Below are 14,038 nucleotides of genomic sequence, written 5' to 3'. Positions count from 1 at the left end.
GGTAATTATCTTCTACTACTACTAGTATATTTGGTTTTTAGATAGCTTTAGTCGTTCTAGTTCGCTTTTTTTGGGGAGGAGTGTGGAGTCTTGAGACCTCGCCAACTTCTATAATTCATTTTACGTTACTACTTACTACTAGTGTTAGTTCATCTGAGATGATCAACATCATTGTCTCTCTCTCTCTTTCTCTTCTTCATCTTTACGCAAAAAAATGGAAACAACTTTGACTTTTTTCAGCTTCAAAACAAGATTCGGACAGTTTTAGTAGTGTTTTGTCTCAATTCTCTCATAGTTCCTTCATCCGCCTCTAATGTAAATTACATCTCATTGCATTATTGATCCCAGCAGCAACAAGCCCAGCGATAACGGAGACTGTGTCTGTGACTATGGCTTCTTCTAAGATCAAGTAAGCGTTTTTCTTATTCCTAAGTTTCAATAATCACGTCGGTGGAAATATTCCGTCGATTAGAATTCCGATCTGGTTTTATTTTCTTTGTTCGTTTCTCTCTACTTCTTTCAAAATCTTATTATTAAATACAATGGGCATGTCGTGTTCTTATTCAAGTGTTGTCTTCTTCTTCTGTTAAGTTCTTGTTTCAGGTGATACATATGTCTTTTAGCTGCAACACATTAGTGAATTTTTTATGCTTGTGTAGTTAAAAGCAAATATGTCTGTGACTGTGACTGTGACTGTTTGTAGAAGTTCATATTAGAGAATCACCCACTCTGGAAATTGTTATATGTATTGATTTTGATGGACTTTATCAATGTTATCTTTGTTGGCTCCTGGAATTTTTTTTTTTCATGTAATCAATTTCTCATGTGTCTTCTTTTGCTTTTGCTTGATGAGACTTTGTTGTTTTTGTGAAGCAGGACTGGTTTATCTGAAACTCCTTTGGGAAAATCATCTCTGCGAGTAGGTAAACTGACTCGGTTGGTGACTAAATCTGAGTCTAACTCTCCTTCACCTACTCAACAGTCACGGCATTCCCTCGAGCGCTCTTCTTCTAACTCAAAGCCTTCTTCTACTGAAAAGAGGTCGCCCAAAGTTCTAACCCCACTAGAAGTATGCATCCCAGTACTTGTATCTTTTTCGTTATCTTGAATTGAGGAAGCACTTGTTTTGTTGCTGTTAAGTTGTGTTTGTGTTGCCACACTACGCTGCAACTGTTGATGATATTTCTTGTTGTTGTCAGAAAACTCAAACACGGGCTGTGAAAGGATCAGAATCACAACCTCGTTCAGTTCAAATCAAGGAAGATTTGAGGAAAGCAAATGAGCTGATAGCATCACTCGGCTGAAGAGGCGTCCGGGAAACTAGATGAGGCTTTTAAAACTGCTCAAGAGAAGTTTGAAATTGAGAAATTTGAGGCTGTTGAGGCGGGTATAGAGGCGGTTCAGAGAAAAGAAGAGGAATGGAAGAAAGAACTCGAAAACGTCAAGAGCCAGCATGCTTCGGATTCAGCTGCTCTAGGCCAATCAAGAATTGGCTGCTGCTAATGATGCCAAGAGTAAGGTTTTGAGTCAAGCAGATGATGCTACTAAGATAGCTGCAATTCATGCAGAGAAAGTTGAAATCTTGTCATCAGAGTTGATAAGATTTTAGGCTTTGCTTGATTCAACCCGAGAGAAGGAAACCATATCCAAGAATGAGATTGCTTCAAAATTAGGAGCGGAAATAGTGGTTCTAGAAAGAGAGCTTGAGAAAGCGAGAAGTTTTGAAGCAAAGGTCAAGGAACTTGAGATGACCATTGAGCAGCTTAATGTTGATTTAGAAGCTGCTAAGATAGCAGAAACTTATGCGCATGGCTCTGCTGATGAGTGGCAAAACAAAGCGAAAGAATTGGAGAAACGGTTGGAAGAAGCTAACATGCTGGAGAGATCTGCCTCGGTATCTCTGGTATCTGTGACAAAGCAGCTGGAAGGAAGCAATAGTAGATTGCACGATATGGAATCTGAGATTACTGATCTTAAGGAGAAAATTGAGTTATTGGAGATGACTGTTGCTAGACAAAAGGTTGATCTTGAGAAATCTGAGCAGGGGCTAGTTATTGCAGAAGAAGAATTATCTAAGATTGAGAAAGAAGCAGAGAAACTGAAGAATGAGCTTTAAATGCTACTTCAAGTGTTCAAAGGCTCGTTTGATCTAAAGCCAGCCGCCAAGCCAGAGTCGAGAGGCTTCCCCGTACAAGTACGTGTTATTTCTGTAGCCTAAAGTTCTGAAGCATGATCCGTTAATGATGATTAAGTTTAAGAATTTGAACTTCTCACAACTAGTTTCACTGGCTTAGGTAATTAATTAGGTTCTTAGCTGCGATTAGGTCATGTGACAGTTCAATTCGACTTTTTGTTGGCTAGTTTAATTATGTTACTTTCATTGTGAGCATATATATAAACATTTAAAGCTATCATCTACGAATCTCGAGATCCTTTCTCATTGTCAATGTAAATGTGGAATTGTATATAGGTAAGCTAATCACGGAAGATATAACTAATGAGTAGTTGTGTTTTCAAAGTGATGGCGGAAAATTGTGAGTTTCTTACGGTTTTGTGTGTATATCTTTATAGCAGGTGATAACAGGAAATCTCTCTCCTGAACATGGGTTATCAATACTCAAACGACTATGCGAGGAGGGTTAATGTAAGTCCTGTCTCTTAGAGTCTTGGAGTTCATGCATTCTTGATCCAAGCAAGAATGAAGCTAGCGGTTGTGTTTGGTTTATCATTGAGTAACGCTCTCGTGTTCTTAAGGAACCTGCATTTTGACAAGCAGTAGTAGAATTAGGATGTATGGGTTTCTTCTGATTGTAATATTTTTGTTCTCAAATTATAGTTTTACTTTCTAATATCAAAATTATGTGTTTGCCACAATGTGCACTTGAGAAGACAAATGAGTCCGTCCTAATACTTTTCTTTCCTTTGTTTCATGCTTTTCTTCTAATTCAACTATTCAAGGATCCCCAATAAAATGATTGAAACGATGGAAATTATTATTGTTTGTTGGGAATTGGGTTTGATGGAGGATCAGACAACTGCAGCTCATTTTCATTCCATGGAAGCAAATATGATCCTATCTTTAGAGATGATAGATCAGTGCACATGCGAGGAGGAGCCAATGGATATGAGATGAGTAACAAGTGCATATATAAAGGTTTGGAACGAAAAATAAAAGAGAAAGGATAAAGAAGGAATTGCCATCGATGATGTGGATATGAGCCAATGCACACCAATGAGAAAGATGAAGATGATACTGAGAGTGTGATCAAGAAGCAAACGGTAAATCTGCTGCTGAGGACTTTTTCTTCAAGCTCTAGATTATGTCCAGACGATGATGTACAAAAGATGGAACCAGGCTAATCAGTGGGAGCGAGATAATTAGTCAGATATGGTTATTCCAGATTCGAGATCAAAAGAAACTTTCTTTGCCCTCTGTGTTGGTATGGCCGAGTCGGAGTCACCATGGATCTCAGAAGTTGTGGCTGTGCCAAAGAGAATAAGATTGGTGAAATGATGAAATTCCTGCTATAAAATTTGATCTACTATCTTCTTTTGTCTCTTTTTGGCGCAAATGGGAAGAGACGAAAAATTAATTAGTTTAAGAGCTTATAAACACAAAAACACAACTGACGAAGAAGATATGATCTTAACGAAAATGCTACGTACCTAATCGATGGAACCGTATACTGCTTGGAAGAAATAAGGCAGATAATATGATTATATTTATAGAGATCATCATACAATACAATACTAATTGAGGTAAATAACGAAGGCTGGTACCATGATTATTGCTGTTAACATCCACACAAAAACAAAAGAAAACCGAAAGTGATAATTATGGAGAAAGAAAGGAGGCTGAACACTTTTATGTGTATCACGAGTTTAAAACACCAAACATAGTCTCCTCCTACTCCCATGAAAGAGAACTCTCCTCCTTGGTCTTCTGATTCCGCTTCGCAATTGGGGCGCCGAGGTTGAGGTAAACTGGGGGGCGGATCTTGTTGCTGGGATGAGAACGACCTACGAAATAAATGAATTACGTAATGAGAGGTTTTTACTTTTGTTACCAAAGAATTAGATTAAACAAAATATATAACAAAGTCATATATGTTAGTACGTACTGGATGTTGGGAAGTTTTTTTTGGCTAACAATGGCGGCAAGACACGAACAACTGTAATATTCCATCCTCCCACGTCACGTCCACTTAGTTCCAGGGCCTTTTCTACTGCGCCTTCTCCCCGAATAGAAACGAAAGCTTTCCTGTAAAAAAAAAGAAAAGAGGGCAAGTCTTTTCCATTAGTTTGTAAAAATAATGATAATAACTCTGAGACAGAAAATTATATAAGAAACCACAAACCAGGCCGGAACCGTAACACGGTTGACCTCTCCACATGAAGAGAAGTATTTAGTCAGCCCGATCTGGAGATCAATCTCAGGGAGCGAAGTGTCATATCCCTCGACTACCAGACTAACAGACAGACGATCGAGTTAGTGATAATATGTAATCAACATGACAACAACGTACGATAACAACACCACAAAGGAAAATGGTATTACGTGCGTTCTGAACGAACGTGTTTGATTGACTCAGCAGTATGATGAGGATCTCCCGCACACACCGTCATCAGTGCCTCCTTAGCGAATACACGCCATCCAGCTCCCACCACTTTTTTTCCACTAAGTTGCAACGCCTTCTCTAGGGCACCTTCTCCGTAAATATTGATGTAGGCATGTCTGTTACGAAACACACCGATGGAAAACAATTAGTTCGGTGGAATTATCGAAGCAAGAATTTATTAATTAGCCAGAACAGAAACAAACAAACAAACCTGTGGAGGGTACCCTTTGCATAGTTTCTGCGGACATTAACATATGTGACCTTTCCGCATGAAGAGAAGTGTTTTGTCAACGCGAGCTCGACCTCACACGCATAAAGCGAAGTGTCAAATCCCTCGACGCAAATACTGCTAATCCCACTGCAATAACAATTCGACAAACAAAATATATACTTTGTACATCTCCGCACCAAAAAAAAAAACGTAAAAAATAAAAAATAAAAAATAGAGAATCAATAATTACCGTTGTCTTGGGATGTCTGATGCATCACTACTATCGATAAATTCAAACCCCTAATCAGATTCAGGTACATACAAAGAAAAAAAGATGTAATCAGAAATTATAATACTACTCCAAATATTTTTCTTCCCTTCTTGTGATGAAACAATTCATAGACAAACAACAAAGGTTTAATTAAAGAAGAGTGCGTAAGAAGAAATCCATAAAGAGAATTAAGAAGATTACTTTCACGGTGGATCCTTCCATGGTTACGGTTTAGAAGAGCGGCTGGCTACGGTTTCCGACCCTCGAAAGATATTTTCCAGATCTAGGGATTTAGGTTATGAACAAGGTTTTTGTTGTAAAAAAAAAAAAAAAAAAAAAAAAAACCAAGGTATTTATATTTTTCGTTTATTATTTATTTTGGCTTCGGACACTATACAAAAGAAAGGACACGATTGGGCCTTGAATTTAGATCAGGCCTGGACTAAGCACATAAAATTCCTAGTCCTAATAAGAAGGGTAAGGTGGAGACGCGATCATATTTGACTGGATAAGGAAATTCGAAATTTAGGGACCTTTTGTGTAACAAATAATAATACAATTATAAACTCCTTTATTATTATTACTTGTGGCAAAGATTCAATGATTGCAAGAAAATCAAAATAGAATAACTTACTCATAATGTTCATGTTAGAAGTAATTCATGACTGGCCCCTAAATTCATGATAATATTTAAATCAACATTTTGGATTTTGGTGCACTAAAAATAAAGGGAATATATAATGTTTAACAAAATAAATGTATAACTTTAAATCTTATGTATATTATATTTTACAAAAAGATTAATCATCTAATTTACAAAATAAAAAGTTTTAAGTAATTAGTAACTAGCTATATATGTCTACACTTTGTTTAGATGAATTTTGGTAATACAAACTACAAAGCCCACATAGTTTACTTAATTTTAATATATTTAGTCCATTACATATATATGTACTTATATTAACCAAAAAAATATATATTAATGTATTTTATATTGATCATTTTTAAAAAAACATATCTCAAAATTAATTAAATTTAACAAAAGAATAATTTGTTACTAGCTATATATGTGTACTATGTCTACACTTCCTTTAGATGAATTTTGGTAATACAAAGCCCACATAGTTTACTTTAATTTAATATATTTAGTATATACATACTTATATTAACCAAAAACATATATATTCATGTATTTTATATTGATCATTTTACAAAACGTATCTCAAAATTAATTACTTGCACAATATATACATGTATTTTTTTCTTTACATTAATAGCATTTACTCATTATTTTTATTCTTTTTTAAACTTAACAATATTAGTTAGGTCAAGCAAAAAAGGAAGGCAACCACATTCATACAAAAAAATCCAATAAAAACACATTAAATTTGAAGTCCTTATAACAAAAAAACACAAACCCACATTTGATTCCAGAGACAAGATATAACCTAACATGGAGTACAAATTCTCGAAGTGCAGACCAAGTTGTATCCAGGATCATGAACCGACATTATTTTAATTGTTATGGAACGAAGAAGAATCGATTTTTTTTATTATTATTTATTTATAAATATTTAGTTAGTTATTTAATAACCGTGGAAAAAAAAAAACAAAAAAAAAAATTGTGAATTAGTAATTTGGTATTTAACACATATGATGAGATTAGGCTTAATAATAATATCTAATTATATTAATCCGGTTGGGTTGCAGGCTAATTGATATTCGGTTTCAGTCGGTTTACATTATTTTTAGACCGATTAAACCGAACCGAATCAGTTGTAATCGTTTCAATCCCGCCATAGATACCACGGCTGAGGTTTATGACTCATGGCAGAGTATCTCCGATTCTTGCATATGACCAAAGCAGTGGTTTCATTCAAACGATTTCTTCCAGAGAAAATTTCATACCGAAGAGTTCCAACCTTTTCTTATTTTACGGATTTTGTGACTCAAGTGAACTCAGCTAGCACGACCAACTTTTCCTTTGTTTTCAAGGAATGTGCCAAGCAAGGAGCGTTAGAGCTGGGAAAGCAAGCTCATGCTCATATGATCTTATCTGGGTTTCGTCCGACTACGTTCGTGCTGAACTGTTTGCTTCAAGTTTACACAAATTCTCGAGATTTCGTGTCTGCTTCTATGGTGTTCGACAAAATGCCGCTGAGAGATGTTGTTTCTTGGAACAAAATGATCAATGGTTACGCCAAGAGTAATGACATGGCTAAAGCGAGTTCTTTCTTCGATATGATGCCTGTGAGAGATGTCGTGTCGTGGAACTCAATGCTTTCTGGGTATCTACAGAACGGTGAGAGTTTGAAATCTATTGAGATTTTCCTTGACATGGGGAGGGCAGGTATTGAGTTTGATGGTAGAACTTTTGCAATCATACTTAAAGTGTGTTCCTTTTTAGAAGAAACCAGTTTAGGAATGCAGATTCATGGGGTTATTGTTCAAGTGGGTTGTGATACTGATGTGGTTGCTGCAAGTGCTTTGTTGGATATGTATGCAAAAGGTAAGAGATTTTACGAGTCTCTTAGAGTGTTTCAAGGTATTCCGGATAAGAACTCTGTCTCTTGGAGTGCTATAATCGCTGGCTGTGTTCAGAATAACTTGTTGTCCCTTGCTTTGAAGTTTTTTAAGGAGATGCAAAAGGTAAATGCTGGAGTGAGCCAGTCAATTTACGCTAGCGTCTTGAGGTCATGTGCTGCGTTATCCGAATTGAGATTAGGTGGTCAGTTACATGCTCATGCCTTAAAGTCAGATTTTGCAACAGATGGTATAGTGAGGACGGCAACGTTGGATATGTACGCAAAGTGTGATAATATGCAAGATGCTCAAATTTTGTTTGACAAGTCAGAAAATCTTAATAGACAATCTTATAACGCAATGATTACTGGTTATTCGCAGGAAGAACATGGTTTTAAAGCTCTATGGTTGTTTCACCGTCTCATGTCCTCGGGTCTTGGTTTCGACGAAATAAGTTTATCAGGAGTGTTCAGGGCTTGTGCCTTGGTGAAAGGTCTTTCAGAGGGGCTTCAGCATTATGGTTTGGCGATAAAAAGCAACTTATCGGTAGATGTTTGTGTTGCAAATGCTGCTATTGACATGTATGGGAAATGTCAAGCTCTGTCTGAAGCCTTTCGTGTATTTGATGAGATGAGAAGAAGAGATGCTGTGTCTTGGAATGCGATTATAGCAGCACATGAACAGAACGGAAAAGGATGTGAAACACTTTCTCTTTTTGTCTCCATGCTCCGTTCTAGGATCGAACCTGATGAGTTTACCTATGGAAGCGTATTGAAAGCTTGTGCTGGTGGTTCTTTGGGTTACGGTATGGAGATTCATTCCAGCATTGTCAAATCAGGAATGACTTCTAATTCCTCTGTTGGATGCTCTCTGATTGATATGTATTCAAAGTGTGGAATGATAGAAGAAGCGGAGAAGATACATAGTCGATTGTATTTAGGAGCCGATGTCTCGGAAGAGCTTGAAAATATACACAATAAGAGACTGCAGGAAATGTGTGTTTCATGGAATTCAATCATTTCCGGATATGTATTGAAGGAACAAAGTGAGGATGCTCAGATGCTTTTTACCCGGATGATGGAGATGGGTATAACTCCTGACAAATTTACTTATGCAACGGTTCTTGATACCTGTGCGAATCTTGCTTCCACTGGATTAGGTAAACAGATTCATGCTCAGGTCATCAAGAAAGAATTGCAATCTGATGTGTATATCTGCAGCACCCTCGTTGATATGTACTCGAAATGTGGAGATCTTCATGATTCAAGATTGATGTTTGAGAAGGCAAGGAGAAGAGATTTTGTGACCTGGAACGCCATGATTTGCGGGTATGCACATCATGGGAAAGGAGAGGAAGCCATACAACTGTTTGAGAGAATGATAGTAGAAAACATAAAACCGAATCATGTAACTTTCATATCGATACTCCGAGCTTGTGCTCATATGGGTCTAATTGACAAAGGACTCGAGTACTTCTACATGATGAAGAGAGATTATGGCTTGGATCCTCAGCTACCTCATTACTCGAACATGGTAGATATCTTAGGAAAATCCGGAAAAGTCAGGAGAGCATTAGAGCTTATTCGAGAGATGCCGTTCGAAGGAGACGATGTTATATGGAGAACCTTGTTAGGAGTCTGCACGATACATAGAAACAATGTAGAGATTGCAGAAGAAGCAACTGCTGCTCTGTTGAGATTGGATCCACAAGACTCTTCAGCTTATACTCTTTTATCAAATGTATACGCAGATGCAGGAATGTGGGAAAAGGTTTCAGATTTGAGAAGAAGTATGAGAGGCTTTAAGCTTAAGAAGGAGCCTGGTTGCAGTTGGGTTGAGCTCAAAGATGAGCTTCATGTCTTTCTCGTTGGAGATAAGGCTCATCCTAGATGGGAAGAGATCTATGACGAGCTTGGTTTGGTTTATAGTGAAATGAAACCGTTTGGTGATTCTTCTCTAGAACCTGAGGTTGAAGAAGAAGAACAGAACCAATGGTGCTACTAATAAATGTGTTTACTCAGGTAACTGATGTGGGTGTATTTACTTGAGTAATTTTTTTCTACCATTAATGTGTAACATGTGTTCAATGTAAATTTGTGTAATTTTGTTCCAAATAATTACAGTATGATAGTGACATTTATAAGAAAGAGGTTTCAATTCAATAAAATACTTTAATTTTTTTATTTTTAATCCAAAAATAAATTAAAATCACTACAAGGGTAAATTTTTAAATGAGAAAACTAATAAGATCACAACAGAAAGAATCTGAACAAATGGGTCACAACGCTCAGTACTATCAAAAATGGTTAAACAGAAAATGTGATCTCTGACTTGTTTTATGATGTTGAAGAAATATCCTCTGTTGTTGTCTTCTGGCGTTTCAGATCAACCTTGTCTTTGAGGTTATCTTCTTGCTCTGCTCCATCTTCATCTTCTTCTTTAAGTTCTTCATGGTGTTGATTAAGATGACCATTAACGGCTCCATGACCAATCAGCGAAACATGTTTGCTCGTGATTTGGCGACCAGCCCTAAGCTTTGGACCCCAATGCTTCTCTGGATTCGGAAGAAAACGAGCTATTTTCTTCGCCTGCGCCTTGCTCAACGAACCAATGTGACGCGAAAAATCAACCTGATGTGATGGTTCTTTGGACAAAATTATACTTCCGGGGTGTTCAGGGGATTGTGCCTTAATAGGATGATTCTTTACCTACAACAAAACAGGCACCAACCAAGAAAAAACCATCAAAAACATTATTAGGTACAATGAAAGCAAGGTCACATTATGAAAATCATCAACTTAGCTTACCCAGCAGCGCATAATGTCCCAGATAATCTCCATAGGAGCATCAGTTTTCATGCCGAGCGGATTCACATGAGTCCCCGAGATCCGGTAATTAGCATTAATAACCGCTGACCGAAACATAGCAGCTGATGGTGAAATGCATTTTAGAGTCGCACAAAGATTATGCAGACTCAAATACAGAGGAACATCTAGCAATTCCTGATACATAACAAAAAAAATCAAATTTTTAATCGGTCAACAACTGAAAACTGAACACACATCTAAGCAACTTACCTCGGAGACTGTAGTAAGTACAGCAGAGATCTTGTCATAAGCAGGATATCTGTCTTTCATGGAATTCACACTGCTTAAAATCGAAGTCACCCATTCTGGATCATGCATTGGAGCAGACCATATTGGTCCACCCATGTTATACTTCTTCCCACAGTGGCTGCATTCCTGCTGCACAACCGGACCAATTGCTGGTAGATACCTCACACTGTTGTTCTACCAAAGCAAACAAATATGATTTAATAAAATACGGTCTCAGGATAGAAATTAAACTACTTTGGAACTAGTGACCTCAGATAGTTCCAAGAGTATCACGAAAAAAGTGGGAACTATGACATACACTATTGTCACACATAGAACCATAACAAGAATCATTGGCTATATTCCAAGTTTCTATCATCTTAGGAGATGCATTGCATAGAATAGAGAATGTGTGAAATTCTCTATAGGTGCATATACCTTAGGGAGAGATCTTCCGACAGGTTGGAGATGAAATGAATCACAGCCAATGCATTGATAGACGTAAGAAAGCTTCAATGGAGTGTTCTTCATTGCACTCGCCGAGCTGAAATTTTCATTAAGCTTTGAGGTTTCAGTGGATCAAAAACGAAACAAAAGTATTTTGTAAAATCTGTATAACTGAGATGTAATGTGTTTTGATTAGGCAAGGAAAACTCACGTGTAAACGCGGACAAAGACACGAACATAGAAATCCATTTGCACAGATAGCACCGGAACAATATACCGCTTGTAGCGGTTTGCATGGCTCTACATTCAATCATAACCAAAAGGTAAAAAAGAAACATAAGAAAACAATCGAAACCTGAGAGAATTGGCAATAAATGACAGAAAATGATTATTTAGTAAAAAACTGGATTTGGCTAAGATTAACAGACCTCGATGCTGGCAAGAAGGATCCGCAAAGCCATCTCATGACAATACTTTCCTCTCAATGGGTAAGAACCATATCTGATATATTAAGGATTGGTTTAGCGAAAAGGCATCATCGGTACTTGTTTAAAAGAAAGGTGTATGAACGGATAAAATACTCACTTGGAATAGCAAACTTCACCGTTACCACCACATAACACTGCCATGTCAGTTGCTGTACACATAAGCAATCCACCATCCGTGACAGATTGTATAGCCGAGTCAAGGAAAATAGACGGTGATCCATATGGATCAAGATCAACCTGACAACATTATTACCAAAATTACTTTAACAGAAGCAACTCTAGTAAAATATGCAAATGAACAAAGTAATAATGCTTACCACATCAAATTCTTTAGGGTGGGTGATCATATGGACACGAGCATCTGTATGATGTGACTCCACCTTTGATATAGCCACCGAGCCACTGAACTTTATGTTTCTCTGGCAAGCTTCGACAGATGCTATTAAAAGGAAAAAGGAACAACATTAGGTACAGGAGAGCTATGAGTACAAATATATCTATAAAGGAATGAAGGAAAAATTTACCTAGGTCATTGTCCAACGCAACAACCTGACCAATTCCTTCTATCTCACGTGCATATCTTAGAGCCCGTAACCCAGAAGCTGACAAAGCCTGAAAATTGAAGTATGCAACAAAAAGTTATTTTTAAGAGCAAGATCACAATAAGGCACCAAGCTATGAAACAAGACAGTGAGTACAAGAATATAGGAGGACCTCAAGCACTTTTGGTGGCTTGGGTTCTCTAGGTGCAAATCCTTCTGTTGTCTTGGCAGGATCTTTTGATGCAGAGCTTGGTGGACCATCCTCAGATGCTACTTTGTGTTCACCATTACTCAAACCGTTCTCACTAGGAGTATCTTCCTTGGAAGCATCAGAAGAATCCTTGCCGTTCACTTTAGAAGCTGATCTAGTTCTTTTAGATGGCTTACCTTCATACTCTTGCTTGCGTTTCGATATAAATTCCCTTAGGACAGCAATAGACATATCTCTATTGTTCACCTAATCATTCATTATAGACATAAAGCAAAGAGTTCAGGTTCACTCTTAAACAGGCATACATCATTGACTAAACCCATGAATTAACTACTTACTATAAAACTGACTAACAATCAAAATTTGTGATACTTTTGGTTCATCTCACGCACATAAAAATCCAAACTTTGGAACAATCACTGACAGTTCTGGGAGATTCCTAGATTTTCAAAAAAAGGTAAACTAATTCTAGTTCCAGAGCAAGGCATCATCAGCTAACTGAATTTGAATCAGTGTTCAGTGTGTCTAACCAAAGCTAAAACATTTAAAAACAGATCAAAGCAGCCAATACAATGGAACAGAAGCACCAATTCAGATAAATATATCTCAGCTTAACTTAAGAAACAACAAAACATTCATAAAAGAAGAGAAGTTAGAAAAACCTGAGCTTTATTGAAGAAGACTTGATTCTTCTTGTGCATGAGAATCTCAGCTTCTCCTTCCTTGATAACAGTATAATCATTCAGATCCGTTTCCATTGCTTAATCTTAGTCTCTCTATTCACAATATCGGATTGTGTAAACTCAACGACAAATCACAAATACGTATTGAAATAAATGAAAAAATCCTATGCGCTTCGTCTTCAGAGACAAAGATGAGATTTTGATTGGAGTTTAAACAAGGAGGAGCCAAAATACAAACAAGGAGGAGATTAAAGCCTTGAACTTCAAAGTTGAAACTTATAAAACCCTACTATGGACCGGACATCATAAACTGTATTTGCCTTTTTTATCTATCTGATTGAATTTGGACATAATTGATAAAATTAGAAGATAGCGGGTATGAATGTATATAAATGAAAAGTCAGGTATTTGTTTTAGACCAAAAGAAAAAGATAAGGACCGGGTATATATAAATTACAAAATAATGGCCCATGCAGGTTTCGAACCTGCGACCTTCGCGTTATTAGCACGACGCTCTAACCAACTGAGCTAATGGGCCATTTGATTATGTTTTCCGATTTGCTTATGATTTGCTTATGTTTTCCGATGGGCTTTTTGGGCTTGACGGGGTACTACAGGAGGGGCCTCATCCCGGGGGCAAGCCGGGGCTTATGATTTGCTTATGTTTGTACAAAAGCTGCATTGATATTTTAGTTAGATTTAAGAGCTTCATTAAGCGTATATATTATGGTCAAACTTTTTTTTTTTTTTGTTCAAAAAAATATTATGGTCAAACATGAAAAACGAAAACATGGAATTATTAAATTTAGATACTTTGTCAGAGAATTATTCAGATTAAACTCATATAAATAAGAGTTCTTTAAAAATAATATATTCTTTAACAAATTATAAAATGATTGCAATCTTATCTAAAATATCTCTAATATCACAAGGAAAAATTACGAGATT

The 14,038-nt window shown here is 36.9% G+C and overlaps 3 protein-coding genes, 1 non-coding gene and 1 pseudogene across 6 annotated transcripts; 2 read left to right on the top strand and 3 right to left on the bottom strand.

Annotated features, from left to right (window-relative positions):
* The first annotated feature begins 49 nt into the window (after nt 1-49).
* On the top strand, nt 50-2,874 carry LOC104744306 (WEB family protein At3g02930, chloroplastic-like; annotated as a pseudogene). The gene is made up of 4 exons (XR_015581712.1): nt 50-409; nt 877-1,069; nt 1,200-2,194; nt 2,575-2,874. The product of XR_015581712.1 is annotated as a WEB family protein At3g02930, chloroplastic-like (transcript).
* Nucleotides 2,875-3,700: 826 nt separating this feature from the next.
* Nucleotides 3,701-5,542, bottom strand: LOC147926171 (nucleolin 2-like). The gene is made up of 7 exons (XM_087487554.1): nt 5,303-5,542; nt 5,081-5,130; nt 4,831-4,977; nt 4,559-4,735; nt 4,359-4,469; nt 4,122-4,261; nt 3,701-4,020 (listed from the first exon to the last, which is right to left on the bottom strand). Exons 1-7 carry the CDS (start codon nt 5,321-5,323, stop codon nt 3,908-3,910), a joined length of 759 nt encoding a protein of 252 aa, XP_087343680.1. The 5' UTR covers nt 5,324-5,542; the 3' UTR covers nt 3,701-3,907.
* A 1,343-nt stretch (nt 5,543-6,885) lies between these two features.
* LOC104744300 (pentatricopeptide repeat-containing protein At3g02330, mitochondrial) lies at nt 6,886-9,807 on the top strand. The gene has a single exon (XM_010465331.3). The coding sequence runs from the start codon at nt 6,929-6,931 to the stop codon at nt 9,626-9,628; it is 2,700 nt and encodes an 899-aa protein (XP_010463633.1). The 5' UTR covers nt 6,886-6,928; the 3' UTR covers nt 9,629-9,807.
* Nucleotides 9,782-13,492, bottom strand: LOC104744301 (tRNA (guanine(26)-N(2))-dimethyltransferase 2). Of its 2 annotated transcripts, XR_015581711.1 has the most exons (12): nt 13,070-13,417; nt 12,369-12,653; nt 12,179-12,266; nt 11,972-12,093; nt 11,752-11,891; nt 11,595-11,667; nt 11,378-11,466; nt 11,158-11,263; nt 10,702-10,914; nt 10,432-10,626; nt 9,878-10,332; nt 9,782-9,835 (listed from the first exon to the last, which is right to left on the bottom strand). XR_015581711.1 is itself a non-coding variant. In XM_010465332.3 (11 exons), exons 1-11 carry the CDS (start codon nt 13,163-13,165, stop codon nt 9,961-9,963), a joined length of 1,779 nt encoding a protein of 592 aa, XP_010463634.1. In that variant the 5' UTR covers nt 13,166-13,492; the 3' UTR covers nt 9,782-9,960. The 2 variants fall into 2 exon arrangements, 1 of the variants encoding a protein (XP_010463634.1); XM_010465332.3 differs by having other exon boundaries at nt 9,782-10,332; nt 13,070-13,492.
* Nucleotides 13,493-13,554: 62 nt separating this feature from the next.
* TRNAI-AAU (transfer RNA isoleucine (anticodon AAU)) lies at nt 13,555-13,628 on the bottom strand. The gene has a single exon. It is a non-coding gene; the product is annotated as a tRNA-Ile (tRNA).
* Between the last annotated feature and the right edge of the window lie 410 nt (nt 13,629-14,038).

This window comes from Camelina sativa, chromosome 15 (genome assembly GCF_030686135.1).
Source record: "Camelina sativa cultivar CO46 ecotype springtype chromosome 15, ASM3068613v1".
NCBI lineage: Eukaryota > Viridiplantae > Streptophyta > Magnoliopsida > Brassicales > Brassicaceae > Camelina > Camelina sativa.
The sequence above is the reverse complement of the archived record's forward strand: the minus strand, read 5'-3'. Positions and strand labels throughout refer to the sequence as shown.

Excerpts from the sequence above, each read along its gene's own strand:
- LOC104744300 (XM_010465331.3), top strand. The coding sequence starts at position 6,929 with ATGGCAGAGTATCTCCGATTCTTGCATATGACCAAAGCAGTGGTTTCA.
- LOC104744301 (XM_010465332.3), bottom strand. The coding sequence starts at position 13,165 with ATGGAAACGGATCTGAATGATTATACTGTTATCAAGGAAGGAGAAGCT. Across the intron at positions 12,654-13,069 it reads TCTTCTTCAATAAAGCTCAG|GTGAACAATAGAGATATGTC; the intron begins GTTTTTCTAACT and ends ATGAATGATTAG. Across the intron at positions 12,094-12,178 it reads TGCGTTGGACAATGACCTAG|CATCTGTCGAAGCTTGCCAG; the intron begins GTAAATTTTTCC and ends TCCTTTTAATAG.
- LOC147926171 (XM_087487554.1), bottom strand. The coding sequence starts at position 5,323 with ATGGAAGGATCCACCGTGAAA. Across the intron at positions 4,978-5,080 it reads TCAGACATCCCAAGACAACG|TGGGATTAGCAGTATTTGCG; the intron begins GTAATTATTGAT and ends TTGTTATTGCAG. Across the intron at positions 4,021-4,121 it reads AAAAAACTTCCCAACATCCA|GTCGTTCTCATCCCAGCAAC; the intron begins GTACGTACTAAC and ends TTTATTTCGTAG.